The sequence below is a fragment of the Caloenas nicobarica genome, chromosome 15 (genome assembly GCF_036013445.1).
Source record: "Caloenas nicobarica isolate bCalNic1 chromosome 15, bCalNic1.hap1, whole genome shotgun sequence".
Classification (NCBI taxonomy): Eukaryota; Metazoa; Chordata; class Aves; order Columbiformes; family Columbidae; genus Caloenas; species Caloenas nicobarica.
In genome coordinates this window covers 7535278-7549702 of record NC_088259.1, presented here as the reverse complement: position 1 = coordinate 7549702, position 14425 = coordinate 7535278, and the positions used below count along the sequence as shown (strand labels likewise).

General features: G+C 52.8%; 2 protein-coding genes across 2 annotated transcripts in view; one reads left to right on the top strand and one right to left on the bottom strand.

Annotated features, from left to right (window-relative positions):
* The window catches only part of MATN4 (matrilin 4), an 18092-nt gene extending 15002 nt beyond the window's left edge, over positions 1–3090 (bottom strand). Inside the window, exon 1 of the mRNA XM_065645428.1 lies at positions 3023–3090. The gene's annotated coding sequence lies outside the window, so the exon portion shown is untranslated. The remainder of the gene's footprint in view (positions 1–3022) is intronic.
* Positions 1–14425, top strand: part of RBPJL (recombination signal binding protein for immunoglobulin kappa J region like) — an 18870-nt gene extending 4445 nt beyond the window's left edge. The window contains exons 2-12 of the mRNA XM_065645986.1: positions 3000–3057; positions 8155–8280; positions 9896–9966; positions 10229–10344; positions 11191–11365; positions 11936–12073; positions 12672–12781; positions 12881–13021; positions 13359–13514; positions 13733–13836; positions 14152–14425. Coding sequence (XP_065502058.1) covers positions 3000–3057; positions 8155–8280; positions 9896–9966; positions 10229–10344; positions 11191–11365; positions 11936–12073; positions 12672–12781; positions 12881–13021; positions 13359–13514; positions 13733–13836; positions 14152–14425 — 1469 coding nt within the window. The remainder of the gene's footprint in view (positions 1–2999; positions 3058–8154; positions 8281–9895; positions 9967–10228; positions 10345–11190; positions 11366–11935; positions 12074–12671; positions 12782–12880; positions 13022–13358; positions 13515–13732; positions 13837–14151) is intronic.

Genomic DNA, 14425 nt, shown 5'->3' with positions numbered 1-14425 from the left:
TTTGTGTCACTCTCATCCGGACTGGTACTGTTAAAGCCAAAGCAAGATGCTGTCAAAAGAGAAAAAGAATGAGGTGTCTAACGTGACACTTTGGGGAAGCCATCCAAGTCCAGCTGCAAGCTTAGGAGCTGTGAAAACCCACAGGCAGGGGTTTTCCATCCTTTTTAGCTTGTGGACCCTGCTAATTTTCCAGCCAAGACACAGACTTTTGTACAGTGGGCTACTTCTGCTGTCAATAGATCTGCTCCTACCGACTCCTGCTGTAGACCATGGACTCCTATGGGTCCGCAGACTACAACTGAAAGACTCCAAAATTTTACACACTGGCACCATGACACAGCCCAGAGATGGAAAGACTGAAGTCTGGAGAGAAATCTAATTACTGCCACCTCTCTGCAAGGGATCGCAGCTGATCTCAGTGGATTTACCTGATGGGCACCAGAGGGACTAGGTGAGTGATGGATCCATGTGTGCAACCAAAGGCTTGCCTTGCAAACCATCAGAAGTTTGCAGAAAACCAGACACAGGCAAAGGCAGAAACCTGCTGGGGAAGAAGAATTTGACCTCCAAATAAATATTCTGGGAAGGACACGCTGCCTGAGAACTAGAAAAGCTTCAGACCCAGGATCACAGCAGTCCAGGGGCATCCCACATGGAAACACTGTGCCCCAGTCTCTGAGTCTCCTGAGCACATACCCACACCCTCCCCTGCTTTAACAGTGCTGGTTTTAAACCCTTTACATTCAGCCTAGACAAGAGAGGGAACAAAGCCTTCTAAGTGCTACAAACACTACTTGATACCTAAAGGTATGCCAACAGAGCCCAAGTGATCAATTTGCTACTGTTTGGGCCCGAAGTGGAGAAAACACGATTACTGAGAGGTAACGACAAGTGGCAGGAGCCGCTCAGCCTCCCAGCACGGCTGGAGCAAACCTGTGTGACATCTGGCACAAGGGGCACTGACTGGTTCTGGGGGAGTGGCTGATTTCTATAAGTTTCTTTACAGGCACCACTCAATTTTTTTTTCCTGTGTTTTTTCTAAGTCTCATTTAGTCACTCACGGTAGGGCTTGTGTGCAATTCACATGTGCGTGTAGATACAAACACTACTTCTCTCCTCCTCCAGGTTTTAGCCCTATTCGTCAAGCATTTGTAAATGGCATTTTATGAGCACTGAGTTTTTAACAAGGCAGGCACACTGCTCAGAAAGTGAACAAAGGGGCCCCTATTGGAAACTTTAAAGATGTTTAAACAAAGGCTTCTCTTGAAAACCTTTAACCCCTGATGCCAACCTCAAGGGAAATGCTACCTTATGGGCAATCAGAGCATAAACATCTCCTGTGATCACCGATTGCCTACAACGGGCTGCCTTATTGGCTTCGTCTTTTCTGTTCTCTACCATCGCAGACAAGGGCAGCTCCCGAGCCCATCTTGTACTAATCATGTCAAATTTCTTTAATTCCTCCAGAAAAAATAAAGCTACAACTTCCAAAGAAATCAACAACAGCTTTTTTCCAGTTAGATGCAGCAATACCCGCCTGCTTCGATAGAAATTGTTGTTTTACTACAACAAAATATCTTGCATGCCTTCCAGATGGGAATTTGTATTTCAGATGAGGCCAAATTTATCCACATCCTGGTGGCAAACATCAGGGCTGAGATCTGAGAGCAGACTTCCCCACACACACTTTTTGCAGATACCAAATGCCAGTCTAATGAATCCCTGAAAAAAATCACAAGAATCTGCTTGTGAAATGTGGTTTCTACTCGCTCCTGAGAACCTGCGCACTCACTGCCTGTGATTAATTGTTCTTTGAGAAAGAAAAATCCTATTATTTACTATCAAGAGAGACTACAGAGAGTCCCACAGGGATGACTTCATAGTAACTTTATAAATAAACTGGGCTTGACTGAAGCAAAAATCATGGTTCAGGCAAAAGAGGTGTGCCTTGTTTCAGAGTCAGGGTTCTGAACAGGTTCCTCTCTTGGAGCCCTCGTCCCGTCCCAGTCCCACTGCACACTCGTGGTGGCCTCGTTGGGAGCGGGACAGTCCCATTCCTGTGCTGGCCTCATCACCAACACCTGTTCCTGCTCCGGAGCCCTGACTCCCGGACAGATTCAGCAGCTCTCTGCACCGCACCGAAGGCTGTCCTCACCGAACAAGGGGGGAAACCTCAGCGGACCACATACCAACACATCGTGTATCTGCTCAGCTCCACTTATCTCGGACGGCTGCATGTCAGCACAAATACGATGAGTGCAGAATAATCCGATTTTCCAAACAAGTTTTCCCATGTAATTGCTTGGAACAAAAGTGCCCAAAGCTAATTTTTCTGGGAAATTGTAGGAATTCTAAGTCAAAGGTGTGTGATTGCTTGTGCAAACATATTTATAGGTACACATAGACCAAATTTTCCAGTCGTGCAGAAACAGTGCATAACTAACTTAGGGCACATTTTTAAGCTTATCTTTTTGCAGGATCTTGATCTCCTATTGCTCAGTACGCCTTGCCCAGGTGTACCTGACCTTATTATTCTCTGCTAAAAGAGATCTTCTATTGTATAAGCAGGAACCTACCTGAAAGCTAGGCAAAAGGTGAGCAGAGCACGCAGACTGCAAACTGCGCCATCCCAACCGTGGAGAAGAGTTTAGATACTCCACACAGACACTGAGAGATGGGGGGGGGTACCATGTCCACCCAAACACACCACCCAGCCCGGCCGCTCAGGAGGGCAACCGCTGGCCCTGCTGCAGGGGCACAAAAGCACACAGGCAGGGGGGCTTCGGGAGGCCTCAAGAATAAAACCCATGCCAAAGGCTCTGCTCTTCCTCTCCCCTCCACGCCCCGGCTTTGCTTTCCGCTCCTCACGCCCAGGATCGCTGCCCCAAGGAAAAGCCCCCCGGGATGCTGCCGGTCCCCGCGGCAGCAGCGCAGCTCAGCCCCGCGGGGCCGGGCCGGGCTCACCCTCACCCCCCTTCCTCTCCCTTCCCTTCCCGCAGGGCCGGCGGAGCCCCCGACTCACCCGCGGAGCTGCTCCCCGCCGCGCTGCTGGCTCAGGTAGGGCGGGCGCGGAGCTGCGCGGAGCGGCGGCAGCGCTGGCAGGCAGCGGAGCCCGCGCGGTATTTAACGGGGCGGGGGGAGCGGGGGCGGCGGCGGGGCGGGCCCGGCCCCGGGGCAGCGCTGGGGGGGCGAAGGGGCGTGGGGGTGTCCGCGGGGGTCCCACCTGCCCCTGCCCCGCGGGCCGTGTCCGTGCAGGGGCCCACGGGCGAGCGGGAGCTGCGCGCAGGTGGAAGCGGCGATCGCCGGAGGTGTCCGGCGGCAGCGAACCCTGCCCGGCCCGGGGCCGCCACAGCCCGTCTGCCCGGAGAGCATCAGCCAGGCAGAGGCGCTTTTTTTCTTTTCCTTTTTTTTTTTTTTCTTTTTTTTCCTTTTTTTTCTTTTTTTCTTCTCTTTCTTTTTCTTTTTTCTTTTTCCCTTTTTCTTATTTTTTTCTTTTTCTTTTTTCTTTTTGTTTTTCATTTTCTTTTTTCCTTTTTCTTTTTTCCTTTTTTCTTCTTTTTTTTCTTTTTCTTCTTCTCTTTCTTTTTCCTTTTTTCTTTTTTTCCTTTTTTCTTTCTTTTCTTTTTTTTCTTTTTTTCCTTTTTCTTTTCTTTCATCTTCTGCTGTGGGAATGCACTTGGGAAGCCCCATAAACTCAGCAGGTCCTGGAAAAAGGAGAGTCCAGGCTTAATGTCCATTTGAGCTACGGTGGTGCCCTGGGAGTTTAGGAAGCTCTGCAGGTCGTGGCTGCAGTGTGGGGAGGTGGGGGTTGAACCAGGGAGCTGCAAAACAGAGCTCTGAGGGCTGTGGAGGCTCAGGCTGAGCTTCAAGCAAGAGAGCCAACTGATCTGCCTGCATGTAGCAATGGAGATTATCAGCAGAGGCTTCTCAGACACCTTGGAACAGGCCTTCCCAGCCCTCCATCTCTTCTCCGCACTTAATGTCAGTCTAGTGGTGGCGGGAACCATCTTTAGTGCTTTATAGGACTGTGTTTTAGTGCTTTAACAGCACTTACCTTCCTCTTTGCACTGACATCAGCAGCTACATGAGGAACAGAGAAAGGACACTACAGTAAATCACCCGCATTATCTGAATTATCTAGCAGACAAGCCAATACTGCATTACCAAACTTGGGGATTTTGAGGGTGTTGGTGCTGTTGGGGCAGGGCAGCCGGGAACGTGCCCGGGGTGACCACGCCGGCTGGCCCCCAGTTCCCCCCAGAGCTCACGGCCGCAGGGGTGTTGCACTTCCTGCTCTGGGCTGGTGTTTGCCGTTGGTGTGGTTGATAAATCCCCCAATCCCAGAAAAGCCTGAATTTCACTTGTGTGTGCAGCAAGGAAAATATAGAATTTATAAAAACCCATGCATATACAAGGGCTTGTGGGTTGGGTTGGTCTGGATTAAAGGAGGTATTGAAAAATGAGGGAAGCCAGAAACTGCAGGCTTCTCATTTCTGTGATTTCTAATGGCTTTTCCTGTTGCATAAACATTGCATTGACTCCATACCCAAGAGTACTGCAGGCGTTTTCTCCCCTGCTCTGTACAAAATATAGCCCAGACCTCTAAAATGGATATTTTTTGTTGAGACGTTTGGTTTCCCCAAGCCCAGCAAAGAACAATTGCCCTCTGTGGCAGCAAGTCCCCAGCAAGCTGCGGGGCAGTCATCTCCTGAGCGAGGCAAACGACAGCTCCTTTGTGGGGGAAAAGCAGCAAATTAAATCTCTGCATTTGAATTCAGTGTTACCTGCACTCAAGGACAGTATTACCATGAGTTAAAGTTCTTGTATAAAGAGCCGCTTTGAAGTCCCAGTTCCTAAACAATAGCTTCCAGGATCGTATTTTGGTCTCCTGAGTCAGGTACTTTCTTTCCCAGGGGACCAAAAAACTGGATCCCTTGCTCCACAGGCTGAGCCAATGAATGTTGGTGAACTGGAAAGCAGCAGTGCAAAGGCAGTTTGCTTCTCCTGGTGCCCATAAATTGCCTTTTCTGCTCCTGCACTCACCCAAGGGTGCTCACATGGGGTGTTGTGGGACTTCCTGGCCAAGCAGGTGGTGATGTGGGGACCAGGATACATCCCACACCATGGCTGTCTCAGTGAGGACATCCAACCCAGTGGCAGGAGCAGGCTGAGCTGGAAAGACCCCTTGGCCGGGTTCTCCCGTGTCTGTGACACGGGTGGGAGCCATGTCTGTGGCAGGGTGGTCACCAAGGGTGGCAGTCCCAAGGAAAGGCAGGACACCTGAGCTGCAGGGCTCTGCAGCCAGGGATGCACAGCCCTGCCCGACCCACTGGGACCCAGGAAGGAGAAAATGTGTTTCCCAGCTGGAGGCAGGACAAGGCGCTGATTGAGACCCCCACGCTTGCTGCTAGCAAGGCGAGGGCTAATTTTCAGCGGCGGTGTTAAACATCGGCACTCCTAAAATCAGCGATGTGACTGCAGGGTCTGACCCCACCAAAGCCTCTCGGTGCCTGCCTGGGTTCCCTGCATGCCCACACAGGGCTCTCCTCCTTTTGTGCTTCCTTTCCCATGGAAGAGGGCACAGTGACATGGCCAGGGCTGGCAAACACCCATGGGTGCCCTGGGTCCCTCCCACACCAGGGCACAGTCACCCCGAGATGCACCTCAAAGGGTGTCGCAGCCTCTCCTGAGGCACATCCTGACCTAAAGCGAGGGAAAAGCCTCAGCAGTAAGCATCGCTGAGCAGGGAGAGGGAAAGGCTTACAAAAATCAGCATAGGAGAAAGGTGGTGGCTCCCCCCTTGCTCCCACATAATACCCAACTGTGTGCGAGAGCAGGCGAGTCCCAGCTGAGACCTCAGGCTCTGAAAAGGAGGCTTTTAACCTGAGCTCTAAGAGCCCAGCCCGTGCCGTGCTGCTAACATGACACTGAACTAACACTGCACTACAATCAAAGCATTTTAATAATTTAATATAATAAATGTCAGAAGGAGTGAATAATTCCCTGTAATCCTGAGGAGGCTGTAGGTGCCAGAAGGAGCCAAGTGGGTACATTGAGCTGCTTAGCAATAGCCCTTTGACTCTCTGAAGGTAAATTTGAACCAGATGATGGATGCTGGGTGGTCGCCTCTATGGGCAGAATGGCAAGCACTGTTCAGAAGTGCGTCAACTGAAACAATTTAGCCTCAAAATTTGGAAGGTAATGGCTGCAGAAAATAGACAAAGAAAAGAAAAACAAGTTTCTAGGTAGTCGTTCCTCCAGCTAGACATCAAATCTGACATGAAAAATCACTACAAGAGAACTGGTCTTGTTTTTAACAAAACCAGGGCAAGAACTATGGTCTGTTTACCTGCCTTTGGCATGAACGTTCCCACTTTAAGCAGTGAATAGCATGTGGATGACTATTCCAGAAGGCCCTTTAATCAGCTCGGGGCAGTAACCCACGTGCCTCTGATATTACGTACGGATGGCAGGGAGCAGCGGTACCTACACAAGCCTGGCCCTGCCCCGAGCTGGTGCCCCGGGAGGCTCTGCGGAGCAGGCGGTGCTGCTGGCCATGCTGTCAGCACACGTCTTAATCCCCAGGTTCTGGCAATTTGCTCCTGAACACTCCCTGCTGCTCACTCTTTGCTGGGTTAATGGGGGAGGCTTCCTCCAGCAGCTCCGCAGGGATCGGGGCTTCCCAGACAGACCATGAGCTATGCGGATGGGTGCTGGCGAGCACACCCGTGCTGGTGGGTGACACTGACAGGGACGTGTTCCCACCGCTGGGACACAAGCAAGGACCCAAAGCTACAGTCCTCATTTTGCACTGAATACTGAATGATGAGACTCACCAGGAAAAAATTCACGCACCCAGCCTGGTTCTCCCTTCTCTGTGGCCGTTGTCTCTGATAAAATGAGGATGAAATGCTACTGAACAGAGCCAGCAAGCTTTAGCACTCATTTTTCACCGTGTTGTGGTAGTGTAGAAGAATAGCCAAGGTCAGGCCAATGGGCAACCTTTTCCTCGATCTGCTTCCACATTTATCCTGATCACAACCAGTACTTCTGTAAAAACAAACAAACAAAAACCCAAAACAAACAAACAACAAAAAAAGAGAGATTCCCAATCAGTGCTTTTAGATGATCCGTAAGGGTGGATCAAAGCTGAAATCACACTATTGCTTGGCAGCACAGGAGCAAGGCAGATGCAGATTGCCATGATGGAAAAAGATTAAATAACTTTCTCATGGGATCTCTTTGACTGTGCAAAGATAAAAACCATTCAGTAGATAGAGAGGCTGGAGTGAAGCTTTTAATCAGGGCACCTCAGGCTTGGACCCACCTCATCTCTCTCTAGCTGGTTAACGCCCAACTTACTAAGTTAGCAGAATTAAATGCCAAGTGCATGGGAACTCCTTCTAGTTAATAGAGCAGAAACAATCAGCAAAAACACCTACTTCGTAGGTCTCAGAGAAAAATGCTGCTATTTTCACCCAACAGCCCCTGCAGAAGCCAACAAGCAGCTCCTCCCCAGCTGCACTCACATCTCAGCAGCATCCTTTCCCTAATCACCCAAAAGCCATCCAGCAAGAACCCCATCAGGTGGAAAAACAAATTAATAATCAATTAGGGCACTGCCACCATCACATGGGACTATAAGTCTTAGAAATGCGCATTTCAGAGCTATACACATAGTCATATGGTCATAGGATGTCCTGAGTTGGAAGGGACCCACAAGGATCATCAAGTCCAACTCCTGTCCTTGCACAGGATAACCCCAAAATTCACACCATGTGTCTGAGGTTGTTGTCCAGTCTCTTCTTGAACACTGTCAGGTTTGGAGTCTGTTCCAGTGCTCCAGCACCCTCTGGGTAAAGAACCTTTTCCTAAGGTCCAACCTGAACCTCCCCTGGCACATCTTCCTGCCATTCCCTCGGGTCCTAGTGTTTGGTTGTGTGTGTATTTGATTGAAAACCCATGAAGCAGCTATTCAGTTATCCAAACTTTACATTTTTCAGTGCCAACTCTGGTCTTACAGCAGCTGAGATGCTCTCTGGGCTCCAGTGCTTTCTGATGGGAACCCTGTCCAACCTCCACACCTCATCAGCCTGGACACGGAGGGAGCTCCCAGTTCTGGTGTTCCAGGGCTGAGGAACCTCTGTCTTGCAGATCCAATCCGTACCAAACCAACCTGCTCCGAGACGGTGTGCGGAGGTACCTGCAGCTGCCGGCAGACCAGACGGTGCTGATACTGCACGCCAAGGTTGCACAGAAGTCATATGGCAACGAAAAAAGGTAGGCAATCACTCCAGCTTCTCCAACAGCCATTTCCAAACCCAGCTACCTAAAGCTCGATTTCAGCCTCGCTAGATTTCTCTAATCTAAGCTGGTGAAGCAAATGATTTGACATATCCCCTTTCTATCCACTCGTGACCTCTTTGCATCCAAAACTACTGTTTAGGATTCATGAACTAACACAAGAAGGATATTAACCCCATCCCAGTTAGACATGCCTAGTGGTTAGATTCCGCCTGTGAAGTCCTGGAGATCAGGAAGATGAAGTAAAAGAAGGAAATTATCAAAATCTTACCTCCCAAGACTGAAATTACAAAGATGAAGAAAAAGGAAGGTTAGAATTTTAAGTGCTCTGGAAATCTTGTCTTAAAGTCTGAACAGCCACAGCAGGGACTGGGGCGTTTCCCTCAATGCCCACAGTCTCCAAACACCTACTATTTTTGAAAATCCTTCCCGCACTGCAAAAACACCTTGAGGTTCTGTCTTGAATCTCCAAAATTGCTACTCCTGGGCAGTGACGTCAGACTGTGGCACTGTAATATAATTATTGCCCAATTAATCCTTGTGATATAAATAATCCTCCGTTATTACCGAGTGTGGAGTAGCTCTGAGGGGACAAGCTCTACCCCTAAGGCATAACCTTCCCCAGAGCCCAGCGACACCCTGAGACAGCTCCAGGCTGGGCCGGCTGTGCCCACAAAGTCCTCATCACACCCAGGGGCTGCTGCTCCACAGGTCAAGGTTTTATTTTGGGACTGGGTCTCCCAGCCAGGAGGGAAGCGCCCCCCATGGCTGAGCCTTTGGGACAGCCTCCTCCTCCCCCTGATCCCGACCCTGTGCAAGGGATGAGTGTGAAATTCAGATGCCAAGTGTGGAGAGGGAGAGAAAACCAGCACAGAGCTTGCAGGTTAAAGCTTAAAGGTGCTGGAGCTGTTTTCTTTCATGGTGGGAGCCAGGGAACCGTACTGTGGATGACTTGTTTAAGTAAATGTGTACGCATGATTTTACAGCTCTGAAATATCCAGCCCCCTGCACTGGTGTTTTCTCTGCTAATGCTTTACCCAGTAGCAATAAAGGATGAATTTGCACTATTCACACAAATGCAAAGACAGTGGAAACCCAAATAAAACACAGGAAAATAGGTTTCCAAAACCCTGGCTATAGATTTATTTGCATTGGGCTCTGAACCTGGCTGTGAATGCAAACTCTGTTCCCAGCCTGCTAAAACTCCCACATGGCAGGCAGGCAGAGGTGGGGGGGCCCGATCCCTCCTCAGCTGGGGTTGGGGGGAGCGCAAAGCACCCTGTCCTCCCCTCCTGGGGCTGTCCTGTGGGCTTGTGGCCACCAGCAGCACCAACAGATGTGGCAGCTGCCCAGACACTGCAGCTGGAGGCACCAGCGCAGGGCAGAGAGGCTGGGACAGCCCCCCCACACAGCCAGCCCTGCCTGTCCCCCCCAGCCAGGGTGTCCCCAGCCCCACATACCTCCCGGGACACAGGGTTGCTCTTGGTGCTGGTGATCCCCAGGTGAACGTCTCTGCTCTCAGCGCAGCCATGCCAGAGGATCTCTTCTGGGTGCTGGAGTGCAGTAAGAACATGTCCTCTTGTCTCTGTAGGTTTTTCTGCCCCCCACCTTGTGTTTACCTGAGCGGGCCGGGGTGGAAGCTAAAGCAGGAGCAGATAAAAGGTAAGCCCTGGGTGGCAGCCCTGCACCTTTTCTCCCTCCCGTCCCATGCCACGGAGAGCTGCCTTCCGCCTCCACAAAAGGGACAGTGACCCCGTTTATTTTATCTTTGCCCCCAAACTCCTCTTCCCCCATGAGGCTGAGACCTCTGTGGTGCAGATCCAGTGGGGACTGGCGCCCTGGCCACGCCATGGCACCAGGAGAAGCCGAGCCCACAGCTGTACCTGCGCAGGGGCTGGAGGGTGTTTCTCCTTGTTCCTTCCAGCCGGGGACCTGGGAGAGGCGAGTTTTCGGGTGTGCGGGTACATGGGGCTGGACAGCATGGGCAGCAGCCTGATGGAGACCCAGAAGCTGAGCTTTGAGGAGCAGCCGGACGCAAAGGTAAAGCCTGATGCTCCCTGGGGCTGTGCAGTGACGCCCTGCGGGGAACCCGCTCATACAGGAGCTGGGCTGTCCCTGGTGTCACCCCACACCCTGGGATGTCACATCATCCCCTTCCTCCAGATGCCATGGTCCTTCCTTCCCAGCCATCACTCCCCACTCCCCCACCTTGCAAAGAGCTCCATCTTTCTTCAGCACCATCTTTTCAGGTCCACAGCCCCGTGGCAGGGAGCTGTGCAATTTTTGGCAGCTCACCTCAGCCCTGGTACATTCTCCTGATGAGCAACACTGTCGCTTATTGCAAAATGAAAGTCCAATCTTCCATTTGCAGATAAACTGGAAAAAAAAAAAATCAATCCCAAAGTTCAAGGGCTTCAGTAAAGATGTGGCATCTTTTGATAAGGGGAAAAAAAGAAATTAAAAAAATAATAATAAGCATTATCTAGGGTTCCCGAAGAGCGCAGGGTCTGAGTAGGGCCAGAAACCTTACAAAAAGAGCCTTTGTTTGCAGCGCTTGAGTTGCTGCTAAGGCACAGCGTATCGGCTGGGATGGTGGGGAAACCGTAAACCCAGGGCAATTTCTCATGTTATGTGGGATAAATCACACGCGAACAGTCATTTCCATGAGGAATTCTCTGCCCTCGGTGTAAATAAAGCCTCTTCTGATCCCCAGCTCTTCATTCCACCTGTAATAACATCTCTGGTCATTTCCCCCTTTAAATGAACCCGAGGCTCTTTGAAAGGGAGCTACTATGTCCTTGCAGGGCGGTGAGGAGGATAAGGAGGGTGAGGAAGGCTGGCGGGGCTGGGCTGGAGCTGCCCACAGCCCCTCTCTGCCCTCGGCAGGGCTTCGGCTGTGCCAAGGCGCTGTACATCTCGGATGCCGACAAGCGCAAGCATTTCCGTCTGGTCCTGAAGCTCTTCTTCAGCAACGGGCAGGAGATCGGCACCTTCCACAGCAAGCTGATCAAGGTCATCTCCAAGCCCTCACAGAAGAAGCAGTCACTGAAGAACACGGACCGTGCGTACGGGGATGGGTCTATGGGGAGGAAAGCAGGTGCAAGCCCAGGGTTTCTCCCTGAGGGCTCTGGAGTGGTCCAGGCTGGACCCAGAGCCCATGGACACACCCAAAAGAGGATGTATCTGGGCAGATTCTTCACCATGAGAGTGGTGAGGCACTGGAACAGGCTGCCCAGGGAAGTTGTGGATGCCCCATCCCTGGAAGTGTTCAAGGCCAGGTTGGGTGGGGCTTTGAGCAGCCTGGTTTAGTGGAAGGTGTCCCTGCCCATGGCAGGGGGGTAGAACTACATGATCTCTAAGGTGCCTTCCAACCCAAACCATTCTATGATTCTGATGTCTCTTTTCTGAAGGCTTCACCCACCATGATGCATGACACTAATGTGCTGCCCACCTTTGAACAGACCAGCTGGGCTGGTCCTCACGTACAGAGAAAGGCAGGGAGGGGGGTGGTGGCTCCTGCCAGGCTGGTTACACCAGTGACCAGGACTTGTCCTCTCTTGGCTTGACAAGAGCCATAGTTCGAGCCACACAAAGAGCCAGCAAATGCTAACCCAGCCACCTCTCCCTGCAGTCTGCATCTCCTCGGGCTCCAAAGTCTCGCTCTTCAACCGCCTGCGCTCCCAGACCGTCAGCACCCGCTACCTCTCCGTGGAGGGGGGAGCCTTCATCGCCAGCGCCAGGCAGTGGGCAGCCTTCACCCTCCACCTGGGTAAGGAGCCTCATGGGGCTGCTGACACCAGCCATGCCTGCAGCACTGGCTGTCCCCTCCTGCAAAGCCACTTCTTGGGGTAAAAGGGGTGGGAATTAGCCTGGGGATGCAGGAATGTGGCTCAGGTCTCACCTCTGCCTGGTGTTCCTGGGCTGTCTCTGGAGTGGACAGCCATTTCCCACTGGCTTTGAGGGTTGACATCAGGCCCTGAGAGTGCACAGGCTGTCACTGGGACAGCAAGAGCGGTACCAGAATGGAGGTTCACAAATCCAAGTGAGTGACTTGCCTGGAAGAGGCCAGACCCAGACCATCCCTGTGCACGCTGCCTCTGGCGGTGTCCCTGCAAGGTACCACATCCCAGTCCCCAGAGCACCCCTGTGCACGCTGCCTCCAGCAGTGTCCCTGTGAGGTACTGCATCCCAGTCCCGCTCTCCCGTGCTGGGATCCCAGGGGGCAGTGGTCTCTCCAAGCAGTGAGCACCTGCAGAGCAGAAAAAGCAGTAAGAAAATGCTGGGAGCACGGCCAGACCTGTGCGCAGTGAGGCAGCTCAGGGTAACCTGCTCAGGGTGGTGACCCTGCCTCTCTCCTGCCCTCCAAGCCGACGAGCCCAGCACCTGCAGCGAGTTCCCCCTGCGGGAAGGGTACATCCGCTACGGATCTGTGGTCCAGCTGGTCTGCACGGCCACTGGCATCACCCTGCCCCCCCTGGTAAGCCCCCATCCCCGCGGGTGTCAGGTACATGGACCCAGCTGCTCTGTGCCTCCGAGCAATGGGTGCCATCCTTGGGATGATGCTGCCGCCCCGCAGATCATCCGGAAGGTGACGAAGCAGTATGCCATGCTGGACGTGGACGAGCCCATCTCCCAGCTCCACAAATGCGCCTTCCAGTTCCAGGGCAGCGACCGCATGTACCTGTGTCTCTCCATGGAGAAAGTGATCCAGTTCCAGGTATGGCAGCGTGAGGAGGGGGTGAGGACCCCTGGGGTGCTCCACATTATCTCTGCAAGCTCCTTCATGTTGCTGCTGGCTGGGGAACATGTCACCAGGAGGGGTCTTCCAGTGAAGGGGGGTTTCATCCAAATTAAGGTCAGAATCGCTGCAAAGCTACCTGCTTCCAGTTCACCTGCTCCAGTGGGGACATCATTGCTGAGGTCTTTGCACAGGCAGCGGGATCCCCATCTCCCAGCAAGGAAAAGTGGAGCCACTAGTCACTGGCTGGGGGCAGAAGCCAGGTGTCCTGCCCCAGTCCCCTGCGGTGTGTTTGGAGCTGTGACACTCTCCACAGGCATCTCCCTGCCCGAAGGAAGCCAACCGGGAGCTGCTGAATGACGGCTCGTGCTGGACCATCATCGGCACTGAGACGGTGGAGTACACCTTCAGTGAGAGCTTGGCCTGCATCCGCGAGCCCGTCAGCCCTGTGCCGCTCATTGCTGCGTTGCAGGTATGCTCCATGCCGCCACGGACCACCCCTGCCTCTCCATCACCTACCTCCTTCACGGCTCTTGCTGCTGAGCCCTTGCACCTGCGCTTGGCATCTCCTGGTTTTGGGATGCTGTGGGAATGCCTGGGTCTGGAGCGCTGTGGCAGAGATTGGGCACACGGGAGGAGTCTGGCTCCTTCCACTGTATAACATGCTGCCATGTGCTCTGCCCCGCACAGCTCACGGGTGGTGGGGACGTGGCCATGCTGGAGGTGCAGGGGGAGTATTTCCACACGCACCTCAAGGTCTGGTTCGGAGATGTGGAAGCAGAGACAATGTACAGGTAACACAGCCGGAGGGGTGGGGAGCAGGTAGGGAATGGCAGGTGGGTTCGGGCAGCTCTTGGAGGGAGGTGGCTGCCAGTCTCGGGGACGGGGGCTCTCACACTGCCCATTCTGCAGGACCAACCACGAGCATGGCCAGGAGAGGCAGGGATGTCTGGTTGTGCCTGCTCTCTGCCCTGACTGCAGCCTCGGGATGGCAGTGGGTAGGGGACACAGGGACATCGGGGGCTGCAAATAAGCAAGCAGCTTCACGCTGAGCTCCAGGCTGGAGAACACATGCTGGCTCATATTTTCCTCTCCTGCGTTGTTCCCAGGAGCCCCAAGTCCCTTGTGTGCGTCGTTCCTGACATCTCAGCCTTCAGCAGTGACTGGAGATGGCTGCGATACCCCATCACAGTCCCACTCCTGCTGATCAGAGATGATGGCCTCATCTACTCCAGCTCATTCACCTTCACCTACACCCCAGAGCAGAGCTTCATCCTGAGACAGCCAGTTCTCTCGGATGTCCCCCAGGACTCAGACAAATTACTTGACAGCATCCATCAGGAGTTCACCAGGACCAACTTCCACCTCTTCATGCAGAGCTAG